General features: G+C 49.2%; 6 protein-coding genes across 6 annotated transcripts; 4 read left to right on the top strand and 2 right to left on the bottom strand.

Annotated features, from left to right (window-relative positions):
* The first annotated feature begins 449 nt into the window (after window positions 1-449).
* F4817DRAFT_218874 (regulator of G protein signaling superfamily) lies at window positions 450-1,913 on the top strand. Its single transcript, XM_049298791.1, has 3 exons — window positions 450-743; window positions 795-1,482; window positions 1,540-1,913. The coding sequence occupies exons 1-3, from the start codon at window positions 559-561 to the stop codon at window positions 1,774-1,776; spliced, it is 1,110 nt and encodes a 369-aa protein (XP_049156221.1). The 5' UTR covers window positions 450-558; the 3' UTR covers window positions 1,777-1,913.
* A 756-nt stretch (window positions 1,914-2,669) lies between these two features.
* F4817DRAFT_318805 (uncharacterized protein) lies at window positions 2,670-3,677 on the bottom strand (the record flags this gene model as incomplete). Its single annotated transcript, XM_049300966.1, has 2 exons — window positions 2,670-3,560; window positions 3,645-3,677. 2 exons carry the CDS (start codon window positions 3,675-3,677, stop codon window positions 2,670-2,672), a joined length of 924 nt encoding a protein of 307 aa, XP_049156222.1.
* Window positions 3,678-4,905: 1,228 nt separating this feature from the next.
* Window positions 4,906-9,169, top strand: F4817DRAFT_346691 (putative copper-transporting P-type ATPase). Its single transcript, XM_049304446.1, has 2 exons — window positions 4,906-5,430; window positions 5,485-9,169. Exons 1-2 carry the CDS (start codon window positions 5,324-5,326, stop codon window positions 8,891-8,893), a joined length of 3,516 nt encoding a protein of 1,171 aa, XP_049156223.1. The 5' UTR covers window positions 4,906-5,323; the 3' UTR covers window positions 8,894-9,169.
* A 347-nt stretch (window positions 9,170-9,516) lies between these two features.
* On the top strand, window positions 9,517-10,422 carry F4817DRAFT_318807 (uncharacterized protein; the record flags this gene model as incomplete). The annotated part of the gene is made up of 1 exon (XM_049300967.1): window positions 9,517-10,422. The coding sequence occupies one exon, from the start codon at window positions 9,517-9,519 to the stop codon at window positions 10,420-10,422; it is 906 nt and encodes a 301-aa protein (XP_049156224.1).
* A 164-nt stretch (window positions 10,423-10,586) lies between these two features.
* Window positions 10,587-12,440, bottom strand: F4817DRAFT_346693 (uncharacterized protein). The gene has a single exon (XM_049304447.1). The coding sequence runs from the start codon at window positions 12,303-12,305 to the stop codon at window positions 10,782-10,784; it is 1,524 nt and encodes a 507-aa protein (XP_049156225.1). The 5' UTR covers window positions 12,306-12,440; the 3' UTR covers window positions 10,587-10,781.
* Window positions 12,441-15,664: 3,224 nt separating this feature from the next.
* Window positions 15,665-17,709, top strand: F4817DRAFT_218926 (putative sodium/phosphate symporter). Its single transcript, XM_049298792.1, has 2 exons — window positions 15,665-15,891; window positions 15,979-17,709. Exons 1-2 carry the CDS (start codon window positions 15,813-15,815, stop codon window positions 17,697-17,699), a joined length of 1,800 nt encoding a protein of 599 aa, XP_049156226.1. The 5' UTR covers window positions 15,665-15,812; the 3' UTR covers window positions 17,700-17,709.
* The last annotated feature ends 179 nt before the right edge of the window (window positions 17,710-17,888 follow it).

Consider the following 17,888-nt stretch of genomic DNA (forward strand, 5'->3'; position numbering starts at 1 on the left):
TTACTACCTACTGTGCCACGAGTTCTCTCAACCCCTGGCCCTTTAATTTGACAGCTACGAGCTACTTCCCATTTTCAAGCAATCACGGTGGCCCAGGCGCCAAATCAACCAGCAACCACGGCCGACAATCATCCTACACTGCCTTTCCTGTGGATTGCCCAGTTTCCAGATCCCAGTTTCCAGTTTTCGGTTTCTCGCCCAACGCCAACGCCAACATCCACGTTCGGTCCACGTCGCTCTCTCTCCTTTCGACAAATTCTATACAGTCGTCATCACCCTGCGCCGAGCGCAATTTCACTCGTTTCGATTGTATACAACAACCCGAAGCGACATAATTCATTCGGATCAAGTAACTGAGTTTGCACGCCGACAATTGCCTCAATCAGTCCTGCTATTCTCATTATTCCTATCGTACTTTACGCGACGACAATAGACACGATTGCAGCCTCCCCTTCAAGGGAGAGCTCGGCTCATAACCGTTCTACAAACGCATTTTGGCGTTGACCTTCCCGTCAATTATCCCGAATTCTTGCAATTGCCGAGCAAGAATTCTTCAAGATGGCGTACAGTGGTACTCTGGAGGAGGCGCATCAGCCGTCACTATCTCCCGACGCTACGGTACGGAATCGGCTGCCTACGCTCTTCGAGGTGCTATGTCGTCGCACACATCCGCCCGTCGATCTGTTCTCTTTCTATATCTACATGCGAGATCAGCAACGTTCTGTTGATTACTTAGATTTCTGGTACGGTGCATTTTAGGGATACTAAAGTTTATTTTGCTGATAAAAGAACAGGCTAGACGTAGCGCAGCATATGTCGCTCTGCCGTCACTACGTTCGGGAGCTTAGGCGGTCCGTTCTTGTGGGCACACCTGACCTAGAGACGGAGGAGTCTAAGCGATCTTCTAGAGTTTTGGAAGCAATGGGCGATTTTTCAGGACCTGCGAGATTTGGTGACGAACAGGGAAGAGAGCGGGATGCGCATATTTCCACCTATCTGCGTGAGCAACCCATACCTGGTGGCATCCACGACTCCCCGGCTAGCAGCCAGGAGCGAAGAGCCCGAGCTAGCACCCAGCTCAGCTCCAGCACGCCGCATCAGATCACCGACTCGAATTCGCCTGAGCACAGCGTGGCCCGACGGGATATTCGAGCGTCTGCGGAAAAGATCCTCTACACGTTCCTGCTCCCTGGTGCCGAGCGCGAGATTACCTTGGACGGTTCCATTGCGGCAGAGATTACCCAAGCTATCGAGGAAGAGAACCGTGACGATCCCGAGATTTTCGACGTCGCCAAGGATTATGTGTTCCAGGCGATGGAGCGAGATGCGTTCCCGGGCTTCCTACGTGCTCGTGCCTTTGGCAATCTAGTTCCTCCTACTCTCATTGCGAGATTGATTATTGGTCTTATCGCTCTGTTCGGAGCTTTCTGGACAGGATTCAACTTAATCTTCCTCGACCGTTCCCGTCTGGAGCGATGCTGGGTATGTATTCCGTACTATTTTGAAAACCTAACTTGGACATTTATCTAACCTATATAGGAAATCCTGCCATTCACCATTGGCGTCTACTTCCTGGCATCCTATCAGTACTCTCTGGATCCTATCATGGCACTTGCAGGCTTTAGCGAGTTGACGCCGTTGCAGTTCACCCGCATTAGAGAGCCGTATGTTCGCAAGCTGCTGATCCAGCGTTCACTCGTGGTTCTAGCCGTGACGGCACTAGTTGATGCAGCACTATGCGTGCTGTTCATCTTCGTGCCCGGTCACAGGTTATAAACCCGAATAATACCATCACCTGTTTCAGCAAAAGCATTCGGTTTCTCTTTTTGCCATTGGTGCACTGCATTTTACGACGTCATGACCCCATTTTGTTTCCAGGAGTTTCGAGCCTCGGGTTTACGAAGACTTAGGTACTTCTAAGTCTTGAATAATACTCTGCCACGGTTAGAGTGGGAGGGGAGTGTGATACCACCAAGCACAAGCAAGCAAGCTTTCGTTCCAGGTTTCTTTTTTGTTCTTGCCATTTCCCGAAGAGACGTGCCCATCATAAATGTGTGAGGGAGGAAAAAGGGGGGAGGGCGCGGCACGTGGCGTATGGATTCGTCATATCTTGAGTCCCTTTATTTGGTTCGGCGGCACTGCTCGTTTGAGCGTGCTGCTGGAGGAATATTTTCTCTTCGTCTTTTATCCAGTGATGGACTTATTTAATCAGAGGCTACGGACAAGTCTCCACGCTTTTGTCAAGGGTATTTTGCCTCGCTAATCGATTTGCTGAGCGTTGTGTACAATACTCAAAGTAGCTAAGCAGTCAAGACTGTCAAACCTCATGGTTAGGCAGGTTGCAATTGATTCTACACATGATTTCCATATACCCAGATTCATTCTGTGTTACAAACGTAGTTCGTAAGCTTGATTTATTTTGGTGCGCCTTATTTAGGCATGAGTAGTTCGTCTGTTACTACCACTGTCAAAATCTGTATGATGTTCTTTCTAGTTTTCCTTTGCCCGTGTCATCGTAAGACTTCTCTTCTGCAAGTCTACCTAGCCTATTGAGGTTATTCCCCTAGCCATAGCTAGAATCTAGCGTTCATGAAAATGCGTAAACTACTACTCATCAACTCATAACTAATGCTCAATGAGAGTCAATCGTTAACCCTCCCGTAAACCTCCTAAAGTCTCCGACGACTCGCCCGCTGCTTCTTCCCAGCACTTGACGCACCCGCTCCTGCGCCGATGATTTCTCCTTCATCGGGCTCCTCCTCATCTAGATCCATGGCCTCATCCGAATCATGCGCCCCGTCCAGGCTGCCACTTCCACGCTTGCCGTTACGCTGGCCGCCACGTAGTCGCGCCACCGCGGTATCCAGATACCGGCCTTGTCCGCGACTGTGTGCGCCTCCTTGCGGGGGAGACACCAAGTCCACTTTGCGCTGCTCCTCGATGAGCTTCGCCTCGCGCGTCTCCCAAGCCGTCTTCTCGTCATATCGCTTCTTGGCCTCGTACTTGATCTGCGCGACTTGGGCGTCCAGGTCCGAGAGCGTGGACGTGCATCTATCGGACCACGTGACTAGGGCCGTGAGCATAGACGGGAGCGAGTTGGGCGCTAGATCCCGTAGCGGCGAGACGCTGGAGACGTGCACGGTCTGGTGTCGCGGGTCGAGCTGTGCTTCGATCAGACCCGCGTAGATCGCGGAGATTACTAGGTCCTCGACGGCGCGGGAGTCGGGAAGCCCGAGGCTTTGTTGTAGGGCTGCGTAGCTTAGGTTGTGAGGGTCGCGGGCAAGGGTTAGGAGGGAGAGTTGTCGTAGTTTAAGGGTTTGGGCATCGTTGAGTTGGGGCAGTTTTCCGGCGAGCTGTGTGTAGCCCGAAAACGTGCCATAGGAGAATATCTCGAGGAGTGAGAGATATGATGCGTACTCGGGGGACTGGCTGAGGGACTGGATCTGAGGCGCTTGGAGTAGCTCCGCGAAGACGTAGGTGTTCGGGTTGGATGTGGCTTGGGTGACTAGGTCAGCTGCTGCTCGGGGTGCGGCTGCGGACTTTGTGAGAGCTAGGTAAGGCTATCGCTCTAGTTAGCTACTGCATACATGGATAGGTTACATCAAGGAATATGTAAGGATGGGGAATAGATATGAAATCCTTACCTCTAGAGCATTCAAAGCCTTCGTCTGCTCCATGATGAAGGTAACCTCGCCGTTACGCTGGCGATAGCAACGACGTCAGTCTCTCACAAGGCTAAAGGGTAGGGAACCACGGCTAGATAGCTAAGCTTTCGGATCGGCTAGCCTTGCCCTATAGGATGAAACGACGATAGATTCACAACCTGGAGAGTAGACTGTGGAGATCCTTGCTTTTGTTCGTTTCAATGATTACTACAATTACTGGATATGGTGGGAGTGGGAGTACACCGAAACGGCTAGATCTTATGAACCCAACTAAGGACAAAGGTACTGGTCTGATAAAAAACGGCGGGATCGTAAGACAGGATTTCCTATTGTTTGATGTTTAGGGCAGTCTTGATGTTGTTAATGAGTCGCCTTGTATCATGGTCTTGTATCATGACTGTTTGAGCTTCCAAGCGCTAAGGTCCCTGTTGTAGCGGGGCATTTGCCTTAGCTGCCTGTCTTATCTTATCACTCCGCACTGGGCAAGTACTCAAGTACATATTTCGTTTGCAACGGACCTGGAGTTAGGTACCTTCGAAAGGGGACTCAATGTTTGTCGGACCTTCCATAGAACCAACGGAAACTAAGTCTTTACGTTAACAGATTTATGCCTAGAAAAAATGACAAATACTAAATATTTAGTATATTGCGTGAGATGGGTCAGCACGTGAGTAGGCTATAATTAATTCAAGAATCCGTTGGAAATAGGAGTATCAAATCCTCCGTTCTTGCGCAGACCTAATGGTGGTCTCCTAATTAAAAACTACGACCGCCGGATAATATTCAGAAGTACATACCTAATTTAGTGGTCGTACATCTAAAAGAGGTTCTATTCCGCCCGGTCCGAACATACCGGGGACCGGCACTTGTCTTAAAAGGTATTTACTTCAGTCTTCTATACTGTCAATTCCCTTTCCCCTTTACTTTAACGCATTGATTTATAATCTGCCTACGTATGTCTTTTTCAGTATATAATATAGACACCCGTAAGCATTCAATAATCATTCGAGTACGTGTTCAGATCTAAAATATTGTAGCCAAGATCCCATCGAGGATCGCTGGAGTTGCCGAGTTGGGAAGGTTAACGGGTTCGATGTGGCACACTTCGTAATTGTATTGAATCACCGTCCAGGTCATCACACCGCACTGTACTGGATATGCGCTCGGTTAAACACCAATAATCTCCCGATACGGTTAGCTCCACCAATTTCCTATGCAATGAAACACCCGATTGGTCCTAGGGCGCTTCATATTTTCCCACTGTATCTAGGTACCGTTACGTACGCAGTCCCGACTTAAGTTGCGTTTCCCTAGCCCCCCGGTAGCTTACAAACGCTCTTAACCCCAAAAAAGGATCGCATCGTTCGACCCGGAGGCTTCGTTTCTTCTTCTTTCGCCATTTGCCAGTTGTGACCTGCAATACACACCTACATATTCCGAATTTAATATATATTGCTCCCCTCCGCCTGGCGCCGAGGCCTTGCCGATTAACCCTGTTTTCTCACTGGTTCTTTATCCAACGAGGATCGTCGAACAGCCATAATATCATGCCGGCCATTGTATAGGAAACTTGCGAAGCGTACAATAGACGGACCAGCGACACAGTCTGCGCCTTTGTCAGCCCCTTTCGAATCATAGTCCAATCGCGCTCATCCAATATGGCTCCAGAACATATCAGAGTCCCAGCGAGGGGATCAACTGGATCTTCCTTGCTGAGTCCAGTACCTCGATGGGCAACTACCACTTTGAGAGTTGGTGGAATGACGTACGAACCCCAAATCTCTTTGTCTAATTGTTCCATTAGCTAACATTCGTCTAGCTGTGGCGCTTGTACTTCGGCCGTTGAAGCGGGCTTCAAAGGTGTTGACGGGGTTGGCAGCGTGTCGGTGAGTCTGGTGATGGAGCGCGCGGTAGTAATGCACGATCCACAACGAGTCCCTGCGGAAACCGTACAAGAAATAATCGAAGATCGCGGGTTCGAAGCGGAGGTCCTGTCAACCGATTTACCGACTCCATTGCAAACTCCGAGATTCGAGGCCGAGGATAGCAAAGATGAACCATCAACGACCGTCACGACGATTGCTGTCGAGGGTATGACTTGTGGGGCGTGTACGTCGGCTATCGAAGGTGGATTCGCGGATGTGACAGGAGTAATGCACTTCAGCATTTCACTGCTCTCAGAAAGAGCCGTTATAGAACACGACGCTTCTCTCCTACCTCCTGATCAAATTATAGAGATCATCGAAGATCGAGGATTCGGCGCGACTCTAGTCTCAAGCGAAGAATCAAAACCGGTTAAGAAATCGGGATTGGCCAATTCGGAAGCATCGACTCTTGCTACGACCACGGTTGCGATTGAGGGTATGACATGTGGTGCTTGCACCTCTGCCATTGAGAAAGGATTTGCTGGTGTTGAGGGTATACTACGGTTCAACATCAGTTTATTGGCGGAGCGCGCCGTTATTACACACGATATCCTAAAATTGGCACCGGAAAAGATAGCAGAAATCATTGAAGATAGGGGATTCGGCGCCAATGTCCTATCAACGTTAGCTGATATGTCGGATCACTCAGGGGGTTCTTCGACGGCTCAGTTCAAGATCTACGGTGATCCGGACGCCGCGGCTGCTAAAACCATCGAGGATACGCTGCTCGCTCTCCCCGGTGTTAGCTCAGTTAAGCTGAGCACGTCCACGTCTAGACTAACCGTATCCCATCAACCAAGCCTGACGGGATTGCGCGCGCTTGTAGAAGAAGTAGAAAAGCTAGGATTTAATGCTTTAGTCGCCGACAATGATGATAACAATGCGCAGTTAGAGTCTCTAGCCAAGACGAGAGAGATTCAAGAGTGGAGAAGAGCATTCCAGGTCTCATTATCCTTTGCCGTCCCGGTATTCTTTATTGGCATGGTTTTCCCTATGATGATTCCCATATTGGATTTCGGTGGCCTAGCACTACTTCCCGGTCTCTTCCTCGGCGACGTTATCTGCTTGGTTTTAACGATACCCATTCAATTCGGCATAGGCAGGCGTTTTTACGTTTCGGCTTTTAAATCCATCAAGCACAAGTCCCCAACTATGGATGTACTTGTTGTTCTAGGTACATCTGCTGCCTTTTTCTTCAGCGTTTTCACCATGGTTGTATCCCTCCTGTTCCCGCCGCACAACCGACCGAGCACTATTTTCGATACCAGTACTATGCTTATCACGTTTATCACACTCGGTCGATTCCTAGAGAACCGCGCAAAGGGCCAGACTTCAAAGGCCCTCTCACGGCTCATGTCCTTAGCTCCATCCATGGCCACCATATACGCCGATCCAATTGCTGCCGAGAAGGCGGCAGAAGGTTGGGACATGGCCAAATCGAAAAAGCCGGAGACCCCAGCCCACGATGGTAACGCAGAAGAGGCAAAAGTCATTCCTACCGAACTCATTTCAGTTGGCGATATCGTGATCATCCGCCCGGGAGATAAGATTCCTGCCGATGGAACTATCGTACGAGGTGAAACGTACGTAGACGAGAGTATGGTTACCGGAGAGGCTATCCCAGTCCAGAAGCGAAAGGGCAGCAACGTGATAGGTGGCACTGTCAACGGACATGGTCGAGTCGATTTCCGGGTGACCAGAGCAGGCCGGGATACGCAGCTGAGCCAAATTGTCAAGCTCGTGCAAGATGCGCAGACCACCAGGGCCCCCATTCAGCGATTAGCTGACACGCTCGCCGGCTACTTCGTGCCCACCATCCTAATTCTTGGTTTTCTGACATTCAGCACGTGGATGGTTCTCAGCCACGTTCTGACTAACCCACCGAAGATTTTCTTACAAGCCGAAAGCGGTGGCAAGCTGATGGTCTGCGTCAAACTTTGCATATCTGTGATTGTATTTGCCTGCCCATGCGCGCTCGGTCTAGCTACTCCTACCGCGGTTATGGTGGGTACAGGCGTGGGCGCAGAGAATGGTATTTTGGTCAAGGGCGGTGCTGCTTTAGAGGCTACGACTAAGATTACTCAAGTCGTCCTCGACAAGACGGGAACCCTCACGTATGGCAAGATGAGTGTTGCAAGCATCAAGATGCCATCCGGCTGGCGGGATAAGGAGTGGCGACGACGTCTTTGGTGGACGATTGTGGGTCTAGCCGAAATGGGAAGCGAGCATCCGGTTGGCAAGGCCATCCTAGCAGCGGCACGGAACGATCTCGGCTTGGATCCTGAGGCAGCTATTGATGGCAGCGTTGGCGAGTTCAACGCCATCGTCGGGCGAGGTATCAGTGCGCGTGTCGAACCCGCCAGTGCCGAGCGTACCCGTTACCAAGTGCTTGTCGGAAGTGTTCGTTTCTTGCGAGAAAACAAGATCGAGGTACCAGAAGACGCAGTTGAAGCCTCGGAAGAAATTAATTCGAAGGCAAATAAGTCAAAGGCTTCTTCTGCCGGGACGACAAACGTCTTTATCGCTATCGATGGTAAATACGCGGGTCATCTCTGCCTGGCGGACACCATCAAAGAAGGGGCTGCGGCGGCCATTTCGGTTTTACATAGCATGGGAATCAAGACCGCCATCGTTACCGGTGACCAACTATCTACTGCGTTGGCTGTTGCATCGTCCGTTGGCATCTCGCACGACAACGTATATGCTGGCGTATCTCCGGACCAGAAACAAAACATCATCCGAGAAATTCAAGACAGGGGTGAATGTGTCGCCATGGTTGGTGACGGTATCAACGATTCCCCCGCGTTGGCTACCGCCGATGTTGGCATCGCCATGTCTAGCGGTACAGATGTAGCCATGGAAGCTGCGGACGTTGTCCTCATGCGACCAAACGACCTTATGGATATCCCCGCCGCGCTCCACCTTGCCCGTACTATCTTCTTACGTATCAAACTCAACCTTACCTGGGCTTGTATGTACAACATCATCGGCCTACCTTTCGCCATGGGTCTGTTTCTTCCCATAGGATGGCATCTTCACCCCATGGCTGCGGGTGCCGCCATGGCTTGCAGTAGTGTCAGCGTTGTAGTTAGCTCGCTACTCCTGAAATTCTGGAAGCGGCCGCAATGGATGGAGGAAGCTTTGCTTGCGGACAAGGGTGGGCTTAAGAAGCGCGGCCGCGGTTGGGGCTTAGATGGTATTGTCACTAGAGTACAGGACCTTGCGGGAGCGGTGTTGGGTAGAAGGTCGAGGAAAGACGAAGGATACGTGCCATTAGACACGTTGGATCGTCCCGAGGCATAGTGGCCTTTTTGCATACGGCGCTAAAATACCTTTTGGGTTATTCGGATCGCGTTTGGATTTCCAACGGACGCATTGCATTATGGCGTTGAGGAGCGTTCTACCCGATACATATAGTAAACTATTCCCAGTATTATTCCCCATGTTTATAAATTAGGATATTTGAACAATGAAATTCTCAAGAGCCGGAATGGGTTTTCAAGCCGACCCTTGCGGTACCTGTACCTGTGACTAATGATTTCGGCTAGGCCTGATGGGTATTAGTACCAGCATATTACGCACAGGTAGTCCCTGTTATTTCTTGACATGGATTCTGCTATCGTAAGTGTTAATTCTTGGCCAGCAAATTCGGCGCGGGGGTTCCTGGATGCATGAAGATATCGATCGATTCAGCCCCAGAGCCGCATTGCAGCCGCATTTTGTTTGTACTAGGTCTTGGTTTTTTTCTCATTTCTACCTCTTAGCCTAACAATATCACTATCATATACAGACCTTCATAAGACATTTTGATAACCGATTCTCTCGACTATATATACCCATACTTGGTCTACATCAGTTGTTTATATCAATCATAGTTACATATATACGTTATACATACATATCATAACATAACCAGGTGACTCACAATGGCGAGAATGGGATTATCCAGTTTCCCCAGCTCTCCCTTCGGGGGCCTCAGCGGGACAAACAGTACTCCAATCCGAGTCCTCATCGCGCTCGCCCCCGTCGCCATCCCCGCCGCTTACATCGTCTACCTCCAGCGCTCGCTTGTCCGGCACACCGCTGCTTCGGCGCTCATCTCCCCACCGGATTCCTTGTCCTCGGCAGCTTCGGCCGAAGGCACCAGCGACAAAGAAGCGCTCCCGTCTGACGTCCGCCACCATCCGGAGCAGTACGTCGTGGCGCGGGAGCGCGTGACTTCGGCCCCGGTCCCGGTCTCGTCTCTCCGCCCCGAATTCATCTCCAAGAAGGGCAATCTGAGCGGGCTGCTGGATTCGTATCTCAGCGCTACTATGACGGCTTTCTCCTGGACGCCGCAGGCTTTGCTGCTGGCGCGCATGGCCTCGTCGCTGCCGGATCCGGAGGCGTATAGGCGGACTTTCGACGCGGAGTACCTGGCCGCGTGCCGCTTTCGGCCGGGGGACCGCGTGTGCGGCGTGTATGTTGTGCGCAGCCGCAGTCGGAGCAAGGGGAGGGTGGTGCTGGATTTGGCGCCGCCGGAGGGGTGGACGGGGCCGGTTGTGGGGGGCGCGCTGGTTGTTGGGTTTGATGTTGATGTTGATCGTGCGGGGAGGGGGAGGAGGAGCGAGAGGGAGAGGGAGAGGGAGAGGGAGGGGAAGGGGAAGGGGAAGGGGAAGGATGAGGGAGAGGGGGAGGTTCGGTTTGTGAATGAGACGGTTATGTGGAGGGGGAGGGATGGGGGGAAGGCGACGCTGCTGGAGGGGTGGGTGGGGAGGTGGTTTCATACTATGATGGCTAGGTGGTTGGTTGTTAAGGGGGTGGAGGCTGTGACGGGGGGGAAGAATGAGTAACCTAGAGAGATTGAAGATGTGGGTTTGGTATATAGGTAGGCATAGGTAGCATCGCTCTGGTCCGAGGTATTGCATAATTCCCACTCTTCGTATCTAAATAGGGTAAATTGACTCATTGTCTCATGGCTAGTAAGGTGGCGATACACTATATACTTTAACGGACCGTCGTTTTGCCAAGGCATATCCCGTTTTTCTTTCTTCTAAATCGGCTACGTTATGTTAGGTAGGGCTTAATATTTACAGCGAACCATGCCCGTTTGATATTCAATTTTTGGTCTAGTATTCTAAGTCTAAGGTATCTTTTAAGTTACCCATGTATCACCATACAATGCTATGTTGAATCCCGTACCCCCCATCCTTTAAACAATGAACATTAAGAAGAAAACATAAAGTACTCGAAGGGCTGTTCCACCCGCTATAACCAAAGCTGTGACTTGTCCAACAGAATATAAAGGGGATGTCTTCTGTACCGCATTGATGTTCATCGTGACTTCGACCGATATCATACTCAGCAAGGCGAGGACGCTGGTTTCTAGGAAGCTTACGCTGACGGTTACACCGTATTCAGAAAACCGTTCGCCGGCCAGAAGTACTGTTTGGTAGGCATTGAAGTCCATGTGTCCGCACTCGTGACATCTTTGGCAGTCCTCGCAGATTTTACATGGAGGGAGAGATTGTTCTATATCCCGGCTACTATTTTGCGGTAGTATGCCATTGTTACCAGGTTGTGACGGTACATCGTTATTGCCATTTTGTAGTTGTCCATCGTCGTCCGTCCTTCGTGATGATATACTATTGCTACTGTTCTGTAGCGCCTCGTCATTGTTAAGATCGTCATCGTTGGCGTTATCGTCATTAGAGCCATCATTGCTAACGCTTCGTATTGGTATACCATTACTAATATCCTGTAGTGGTATACCGTCGCTAATATCTTGTAGTGGTTCATCGCTGCTAGAGTCATTCTGTTTCTGGTCACTACAGCGCCGCTTCCTGTTGCATACTTTGCAATAGCAACATTCTTTGCAGAAATAGCATTTACAGTCCGCATGCCGTGTTTCTACGCTGGATTCAATGCAGGAATCGCATGGGTAGCATGAGTTTTCCCTATCCCACTTCTCAGCTTCGTCAAAAGTTGTAGTCCGCGTGATGGCAAAGTAGCCTCCGTAAATAGTGTTGATGAATCGATATCCGAAATAAATCCAGAACGGCCTGGCATCGTTCGGGGATACCGACGAACAGTTGCTCAACCACGACCACCAAAATGCGGAGAAGCAATCGCAATCGCTAGTGAGACGCAAGTTTGCAGTGAAGTTACCCACGAGGATACCTTCTACAATCAAGCCAAGCAACTGAGCTATCAAAGCAACGACCACTTGCCCTCGAGCTGCTAATGTTTCCTTCGTGACTAACTGGAAAGAAAGAGAATTTCCTTGCGCATCGAGGATCAAAGACCCTAGTATTGCATCGATAGGGGAGAGCTCTCGACGGCTTAGTGGGACGAGAAGAGCAATGGCTAAAGACACGTGCGTGGCAATCAGGCCTTGGCCAATCTCTTTCACGGACGTCTTATAGATATGAAATACTCCCGTAAGAGTAATGAAAAATAGCAATCCGACTTGCGCCCAGGAAGCTGCGCGAACACCGTCTCCCACTATATCCGCATCAGCGCTTTTACACTGGCCAGGTTGGTCTGGCCCCTTTGCTCGTAACCCCACAAACGACACACTTCCGAGGAGAAGGGCCAGGAGCGCGGATATATATCCGGACGCACGCAAGAACCTGGCATTTAGCTTGCGTGAATTAAAAATCTCAAGTGCAATTAGGATGACTTTAGATGCTGCTAATATAATGACAGTATAAAATCCGATTTGAAAAGACTCCATAATACCAAACTATTGAGTTGAGAAAGTTACTGCAGCAAAGTTACTGCAACATTATTTACGAGGGGGACACGAAACTTAATAAAACTTCGCTGATATGTCATTTTTCATCTTATTTTCAAGGTCTGTTCTACAGAGCCTCACCTGCCTGTTGGCATGGAATAATTGGTTTATGTTGGGCGGCAAGCAAGCGCCCACTTAGAGTGCTACGCTTTCTTAGCCAATAGCAGACCTGGTTACCTCCCTCCTTACTTAAGTATATATATGCCGTATGGCGACAGTTCAGCCACACATCAGCGCTATTTTCCTTCAAACATAACAGTTTCCCATAACGATAATTCTTCTTCTATGGATTATAAATGATCTGCTGTTTGCCCCTTCTTAGGAATCAGAGCCAGCATTGAAAGCCTCGAGATTAATAAAAAGAATTATGCTGAGTTTACGTTTGAACCTTTAAATCATTCCTAAATTTTCTAATTTCATAATTCGTGTTCCTTTATACTTCCTTATTTCCCCAGCGTTGCTTCTTTCTAATCCCTTCAAAGCTGGGGCAATTTTTAACTTATTAAGATAACCATTAAGTCGTAAAATAAGCATTTCGCACATCCCATATTGATTATACCTATCTTTATTATATTTGTTAGGAAGCAAAGATTAGGACTAGCTAGATGATATGGTTGGTGTTCTAAACGGAAGCTTATCATTGACTAGCTATTAGATAGTATATATAGGGCACTTCGGTGTGCCTAGTTTTAAATATTAGGAGTAGGCGTTAACAGACTTCTTTGGTATTGTTTACTCTATTTCTTTACTGGCTTGTACCTGTTACTCTGTAGGTGATATATCAAGGGTCACTTCTGACAATATCAGTCTTTAATCAATAAAAGTAATTGAAGCAAAAATTGCCATGATTGGTATTTTTCCTTTGTGTTTCGACTTTTTATATCTACCCTGACTTCATCCTATTTAAGCCTTTCGATAGTGGATAAAAAGGTAATAAAAGTTGATTTGCTTTATTAGTGTCTTTAAACTTATTACCGTCGCTAATTATATCATTGCAGTCGTGCTATACCATCACGAAGACAGGTTTGCCTTTCGAAACTGTGAATTAGTTTCTAGAGAATAGATTTAATAGAAAGCACAACACAGAAAAGCTTTCGCGACTACCTATCCCACGTACTAGCCTATAATGGGGACCAGAGATATGACATATATTAACACTGAAAATTATATGTACATCTGCAGCCACCCTAACGCAATGATGGTCAACCATAGTTAGGTATACTACCTATATTGACCTGTGTTGGTCGGTAAACCGCCACTCGGGTTTTCGGTTTAGAAGAGTGGTGACACAGGCATAATTCCTAGGTGTCTAGGTTAGCGAGCTCATTATGTTTAAGCTGACAGATCTCTGAATAGTTGAAAGCTAATGAAATGTCTATTAACTATACTGTTAGATCATTAGACTTCCAAGGCGTCTAGGACAAAGAGCTTCTAGTTATGTAGTCTCGGTAGGGTATTGTAGTTCCTTATGGTTCAATAGAATTGTGTTCCTACGTGTTTTTCACATCCTTATAGACTAGAACTACTACAGGTAGTTTCATTCTAGGTGGAGTTGACCGTCCCTGAAATTCGAAAGATGCACGTTCTTATCCAGATCAAAACTTCCCAGGAACATATACGACGTTAAAGTATGGTGTTATAAACAGGCGCTACTATTTTAGTGCCGATAGGAGTTGAAATAGGAAATACCCGAGTCGTGAAGGTTTATGTTAATTTTATCTAAAGGTTGTGCGTAATGAAATTTCCCTGTTTCCGAAGCAGCTGCCAAGATCGGGACTAAAAAAAGCCAATGCGGGACCTTGCAAGCGGCTCGGTCGCACCTTACTAAAATGATAGAGCTAAACAACCACGGCTCTTGGCAACTTGAACTTTGGGAGAGCACGTGGCCGTGCGACATGTTTACAACTGCACTGCTTATTTTCACTAGGGTTGTTGAATTTCTCACGATCTTATCTTATCTTACACTAGTATAGTAAACCGCCACACAACTACATATCTCTTAAGTCGAAACTGTTATTAAAAATTATTAATAACTAGCATAGACAATTAACTAATAGTATAACGTTACCTTACTATGATTTTACCTAAGCGAGCAGACCGAGCAGTCCACCTGGATTCGGGATACACCCCCGAATATTGACGGAGAGATATTTCTAGTGGTTCGGATGAAGTCCTGTGGCTTGATCGCGCAATAATCACACCCACACCCTCGTGACCGAAGTCCCTTTCAAGTCAGAATGTAGTGTGCGTCGTCGATTCTCCAATGCCCTGACAAGCTACGACACCACCAGCTAAGCATATCGTATGAGATACCAAGTGCCAAGCAAAAGCTTGTTACGGTGCTGAATGCGACCTCTCTATCTATATAATAGCTCAACGCTAGTATCCGTCTAGTTCTCGGACTAAACAACTGAGAGGGGATGGATTTTCTAAATTCTATTGCGCGCGGTGAGTTCAATACGTCGATGAGAGCACGAAAACGTGGGAAGAATATAGTTTCACTGATGAATCAGTTGTAGAATATCAATATGATCAACCTTAAAATATATACCGAGGTCCTAGGAGAGCATATGTAAACTTCCGTCAAGGCATTTTCTGTCACACGTGCTTCCGTCGCGCAGGAGTGTGCTGCGTACTTTCTCAGAAAGCATATCATTGGACGTGTGACGAGCGCTGAACTTTTTATTTCTGTTCTAGAATTATTCCGTTGCAGGAAGGCAATTGCTGTAGTTTGATATTGATACCAGCGGTTGGCCCGACTCGTCATTAGCTCGAGGACCCCTTGCCACTAGCTTTCCGGGCGTCTGGGCAGACGGGGTCCCCCCGTACTCCATGGGAGCCGTTCACAACGGCAGATCTTCACACGTGGGGTCCTTTGAGACCTTCTATTGGCCCACGCGAGCCCTGGGGTCCGTTGGAGTCTTGTGCTCCGCCAAGAGCCTCAGCCGCGAACTCGCCGCGAACCAGAGTCGTCCGTCTATCAAACCCTATAGTTTTGTACATTATCGCGGATATTGGAATCCTATCTTGTGTCGCCAAGATGCGCCAAGTAAGCCAATTCTGCCTCGACACTGGCAAGAGATACAAGCCTTGCCCAGCCGGGCAGGCCTAGACGTGGATGGGAAAACGGCCGACTGGCCGCCCTCATGAAAGTGGCTTTCCTGGTCAAATCACAAATCATGCTTTTGTGAAATGCGAACACTACAAGGTCAACCCTGTGTTGGTCAGGATTCGATGCCCCTCGGTAAGGCCATATGAGGTAGCTTTGGGCGACCTTGATACGTCGCGGAGATAGGCTCGGGTAGGACCTATATATTCTGCCTATCGCCCTTTGTCTCTCCTTCTACCTTTTTCTTGATAAACAGCGCCCTGTTATCGACGAGACATCGACCATCGACCATCGACCATCGATACCGACATTGACGGCCTCTGTCCGCGCGTGTCAAAATGGCTCTCGACCAGTACACCTACATCTTCGCCATCGGCACTCTGTTTGCCATGCTCGATGCCTTCAACAATGGTGCCAGTAAGTAATCTCTTATCCGACCAATCAGATTTGTCTCTACGCGTGTATCCTAGTAAATTCTTCAGTTATTGACAGTTTCTTCTTTAGATGATGTTGCAAACTCCTGGGCTACCAGTGTCTCGTCGAGATCCATCTCGTACAGGCAAGCCATGATATTCGGTACCGTATTCGAAATGCTCGGAGCTATCACAGTCGGTGCCCGCACGGCCGATACCATCAAGAACGGTATCATCCCCTACACAGCTTTCGGTGGAAACGCCGGTGTTCAGATGCTCGCTTTCACTTGTGCCTTGGCTGCCGCTTCGACTTGGGTTATGTGGTGCACGCGACACTCGGCTCACGTGTCCTCCACCTACTCTCTCATCTCCGCCGTTGCTGGCGTTGGTGTCGCAACCGTCGGCGCCTCGCATGTCCAGTGGGGCTGGAACAACGGTAAGGGTCTCGGTGCCATCTTTGCCGGTCTTGGAATGGCTCCCGTCATCGCCGGAGGCTTCGGTGCCGCGTTCTTCATGCTCATCAAGCTTGTCGTTCACATTCGCAAGAACCCGATTCCCTGGGCTGTGTACTCCTCGCCTTTCTTCTTTCTCGTTGCCGGTACCGTCTGTACTCTGTCTATCGTGTACAAGGGCTCTCCCAGTCTCAACTTAAACAAGAAGCCCGGTTGGTACGTAGCTGCCGTCACTATGGGTTGTGGCGGTGGTGTCGCCCTCCTCTCAGCTCTATTTTTCGTCCCCTTCGTACACGCAAAGGTTATCAGGCGGGACCACTCGGTCAAATGGTGGATGTTTGTTCAGGGTCCCCTCCTCTTCAAGCGCCCGGTTCCCGAGAATTCCGAGATTGCCAACATTCCTAACTACGCCGTCATCCAAGACGAGGAAGAGGAACACGCTTCCACCCGTTCCGAATCTATCTCCGATCACCCGGCTACTTCGAGCTCTAAAGAGGAGAACGAGAAGAGGCTCGCCACAATCGAGGCTAAGCAAACCACGTACAGGGAAATCGTTGCGCAGGGTGAGAGCAAGCTACACGAGAAGCTCCTTAACAGCCGTGGTCCTATGGGCTGGGCTATGCGCACGCTCCGCGACAACCCTATGGGTGCCGGTGAGATTTACGAACTCCACAACATGAAGATCCTCATGAAGCGTATTCCCGCAGTCGTCACCAGCGGCCTGCTCTATGGTCTCCACTACGATATCCACGCCGCGCAGTCCGGTATCTCCGGCACTCCCGAGGGTAAGCGCATGCAGAGCGTCTACGCCCATGCGGAGAAGTACCCCAACGAGGTCGAACACACATATTCTTTCATTCAGGTCCTGACTGCCTGTACTGCCTCGTTCGCTCACGGTGCTAACGATATTGGAAACTCTGTTGGACCCTGGGCCGTCATCTACTCCGCGTGGACTACCGGTAAGGCTTCTGAGTCTACCGCGCAGGTTCCTATTTGGCAACTCGCTGTCCTGTCTGCGATGATCTCCATCGGCCTTATCACGTATGGCTATAACATCATGAAGGTCATGGGCAACAAGATTACCTATCATTCTCCTAGCCGAGGTTGCTCTATGGAGATGGGCGCTGCCATCACGGTGCTTGTATTCTCTCAGTACTCTCTTCCCGTGTCTACCTCGATGTGCATCACGGGAGCTACCGTCGGCGTCGGTCTCTGCAACGGTACCATAAAGGCTGTCAACTTCCAGCGTGTCGGTCTGCTGCTCCTATCGTGGATCGCCACGATTCCCATCGCCGGTACCCTTGGTGGCGTACTCATGGGTCTATTTATCAACGCACCCCACTTCATCACATCAGCATAAACATGATAGACTGCTGGGGTTATTGATCGAAAGCGGTTCCTGGATATTTTCTTTTATTAATGAAACTTTTGTTGTACGAATGTAGCATGGCAGATACCAAATAGAGCACGGCTAGGGAAAAGTACCGGGTTACCCGTATGTCTATATGAACGGATAGGTTGAATAAAGACCTGCATGGATGGGTCATGG

The sequence above is a fragment of the Daldinia loculata genome (genome assembly GCF_022478755.1).
Source record: "Daldinia loculata strain CBS 113971 unplaced genomic scaffold F4817scaffold_50, whole genome shotgun sequence".
Taxonomy (NCBI): domain Eukaryota; kingdom Fungi; phylum Ascomycota; class Sordariomycetes; order Xylariales; family Hypoxylaceae; genus Daldinia; species Daldinia loculata.

Excerpts from the sequence above, each read along its gene's own strand:
- F4817DRAFT_218874 (XM_049298791.1), top strand. The coding sequence starts at position 559 with ATGGCGTACAGTGGTACTCTGGAGGAGGCGCATCAGCCGTCACTATCT. Across the intron at positions 744-794 it reads GTTGATTACTTAGATTTCTG|GCTAGACGTAGCGCAGCATA; the intron begins GTACGGTGCATT and ends ATAAAAGAACAG. Across the intron at positions 1,483-1,539 it reads CCCGTCTGGAGCGATGCTGG|GAAATCCTGCCATTCACCAT; the intron begins GTATGTATTCCG and ends TAACCTATATAG.
- F4817DRAFT_218926 (XM_049298792.1), top strand. The coding sequence starts at position 15,813 with ATGGCTCTCGACCAGTACACCTACATCTTCGCCATCGGCACTCTGTTT. Across the intron at positions 15,892-15,978 it reads TGCCTTCAACAATGGTGCCA|ATGATGTTGCAAACTCCTGG; the intron begins GTAAGTAATCTC and ends TTTCTTCTTTAG.
- F4817DRAFT_346691 (XM_049304446.1), top strand. The coding sequence starts at position 5,324 with ATGGCTCCAGAACATATCAGAGTCCCAGCGAGGGGATCAACTGGATCT. Across the intron at positions 5,431-5,484 it reads TTGAGAGTTGGTGGAATGAC|CTGTGGCGCTTGTACTTCGG; the intron begins GTACGAACCCCA and ends ACATTCGTCTAG.
- F4817DRAFT_346693 (XM_049304447.1), bottom strand. The coding sequence starts at position 12,305 with ATGGAGTCTTTTCAAATCGGATTTTATACTGTCATTATATTAGCAGCA.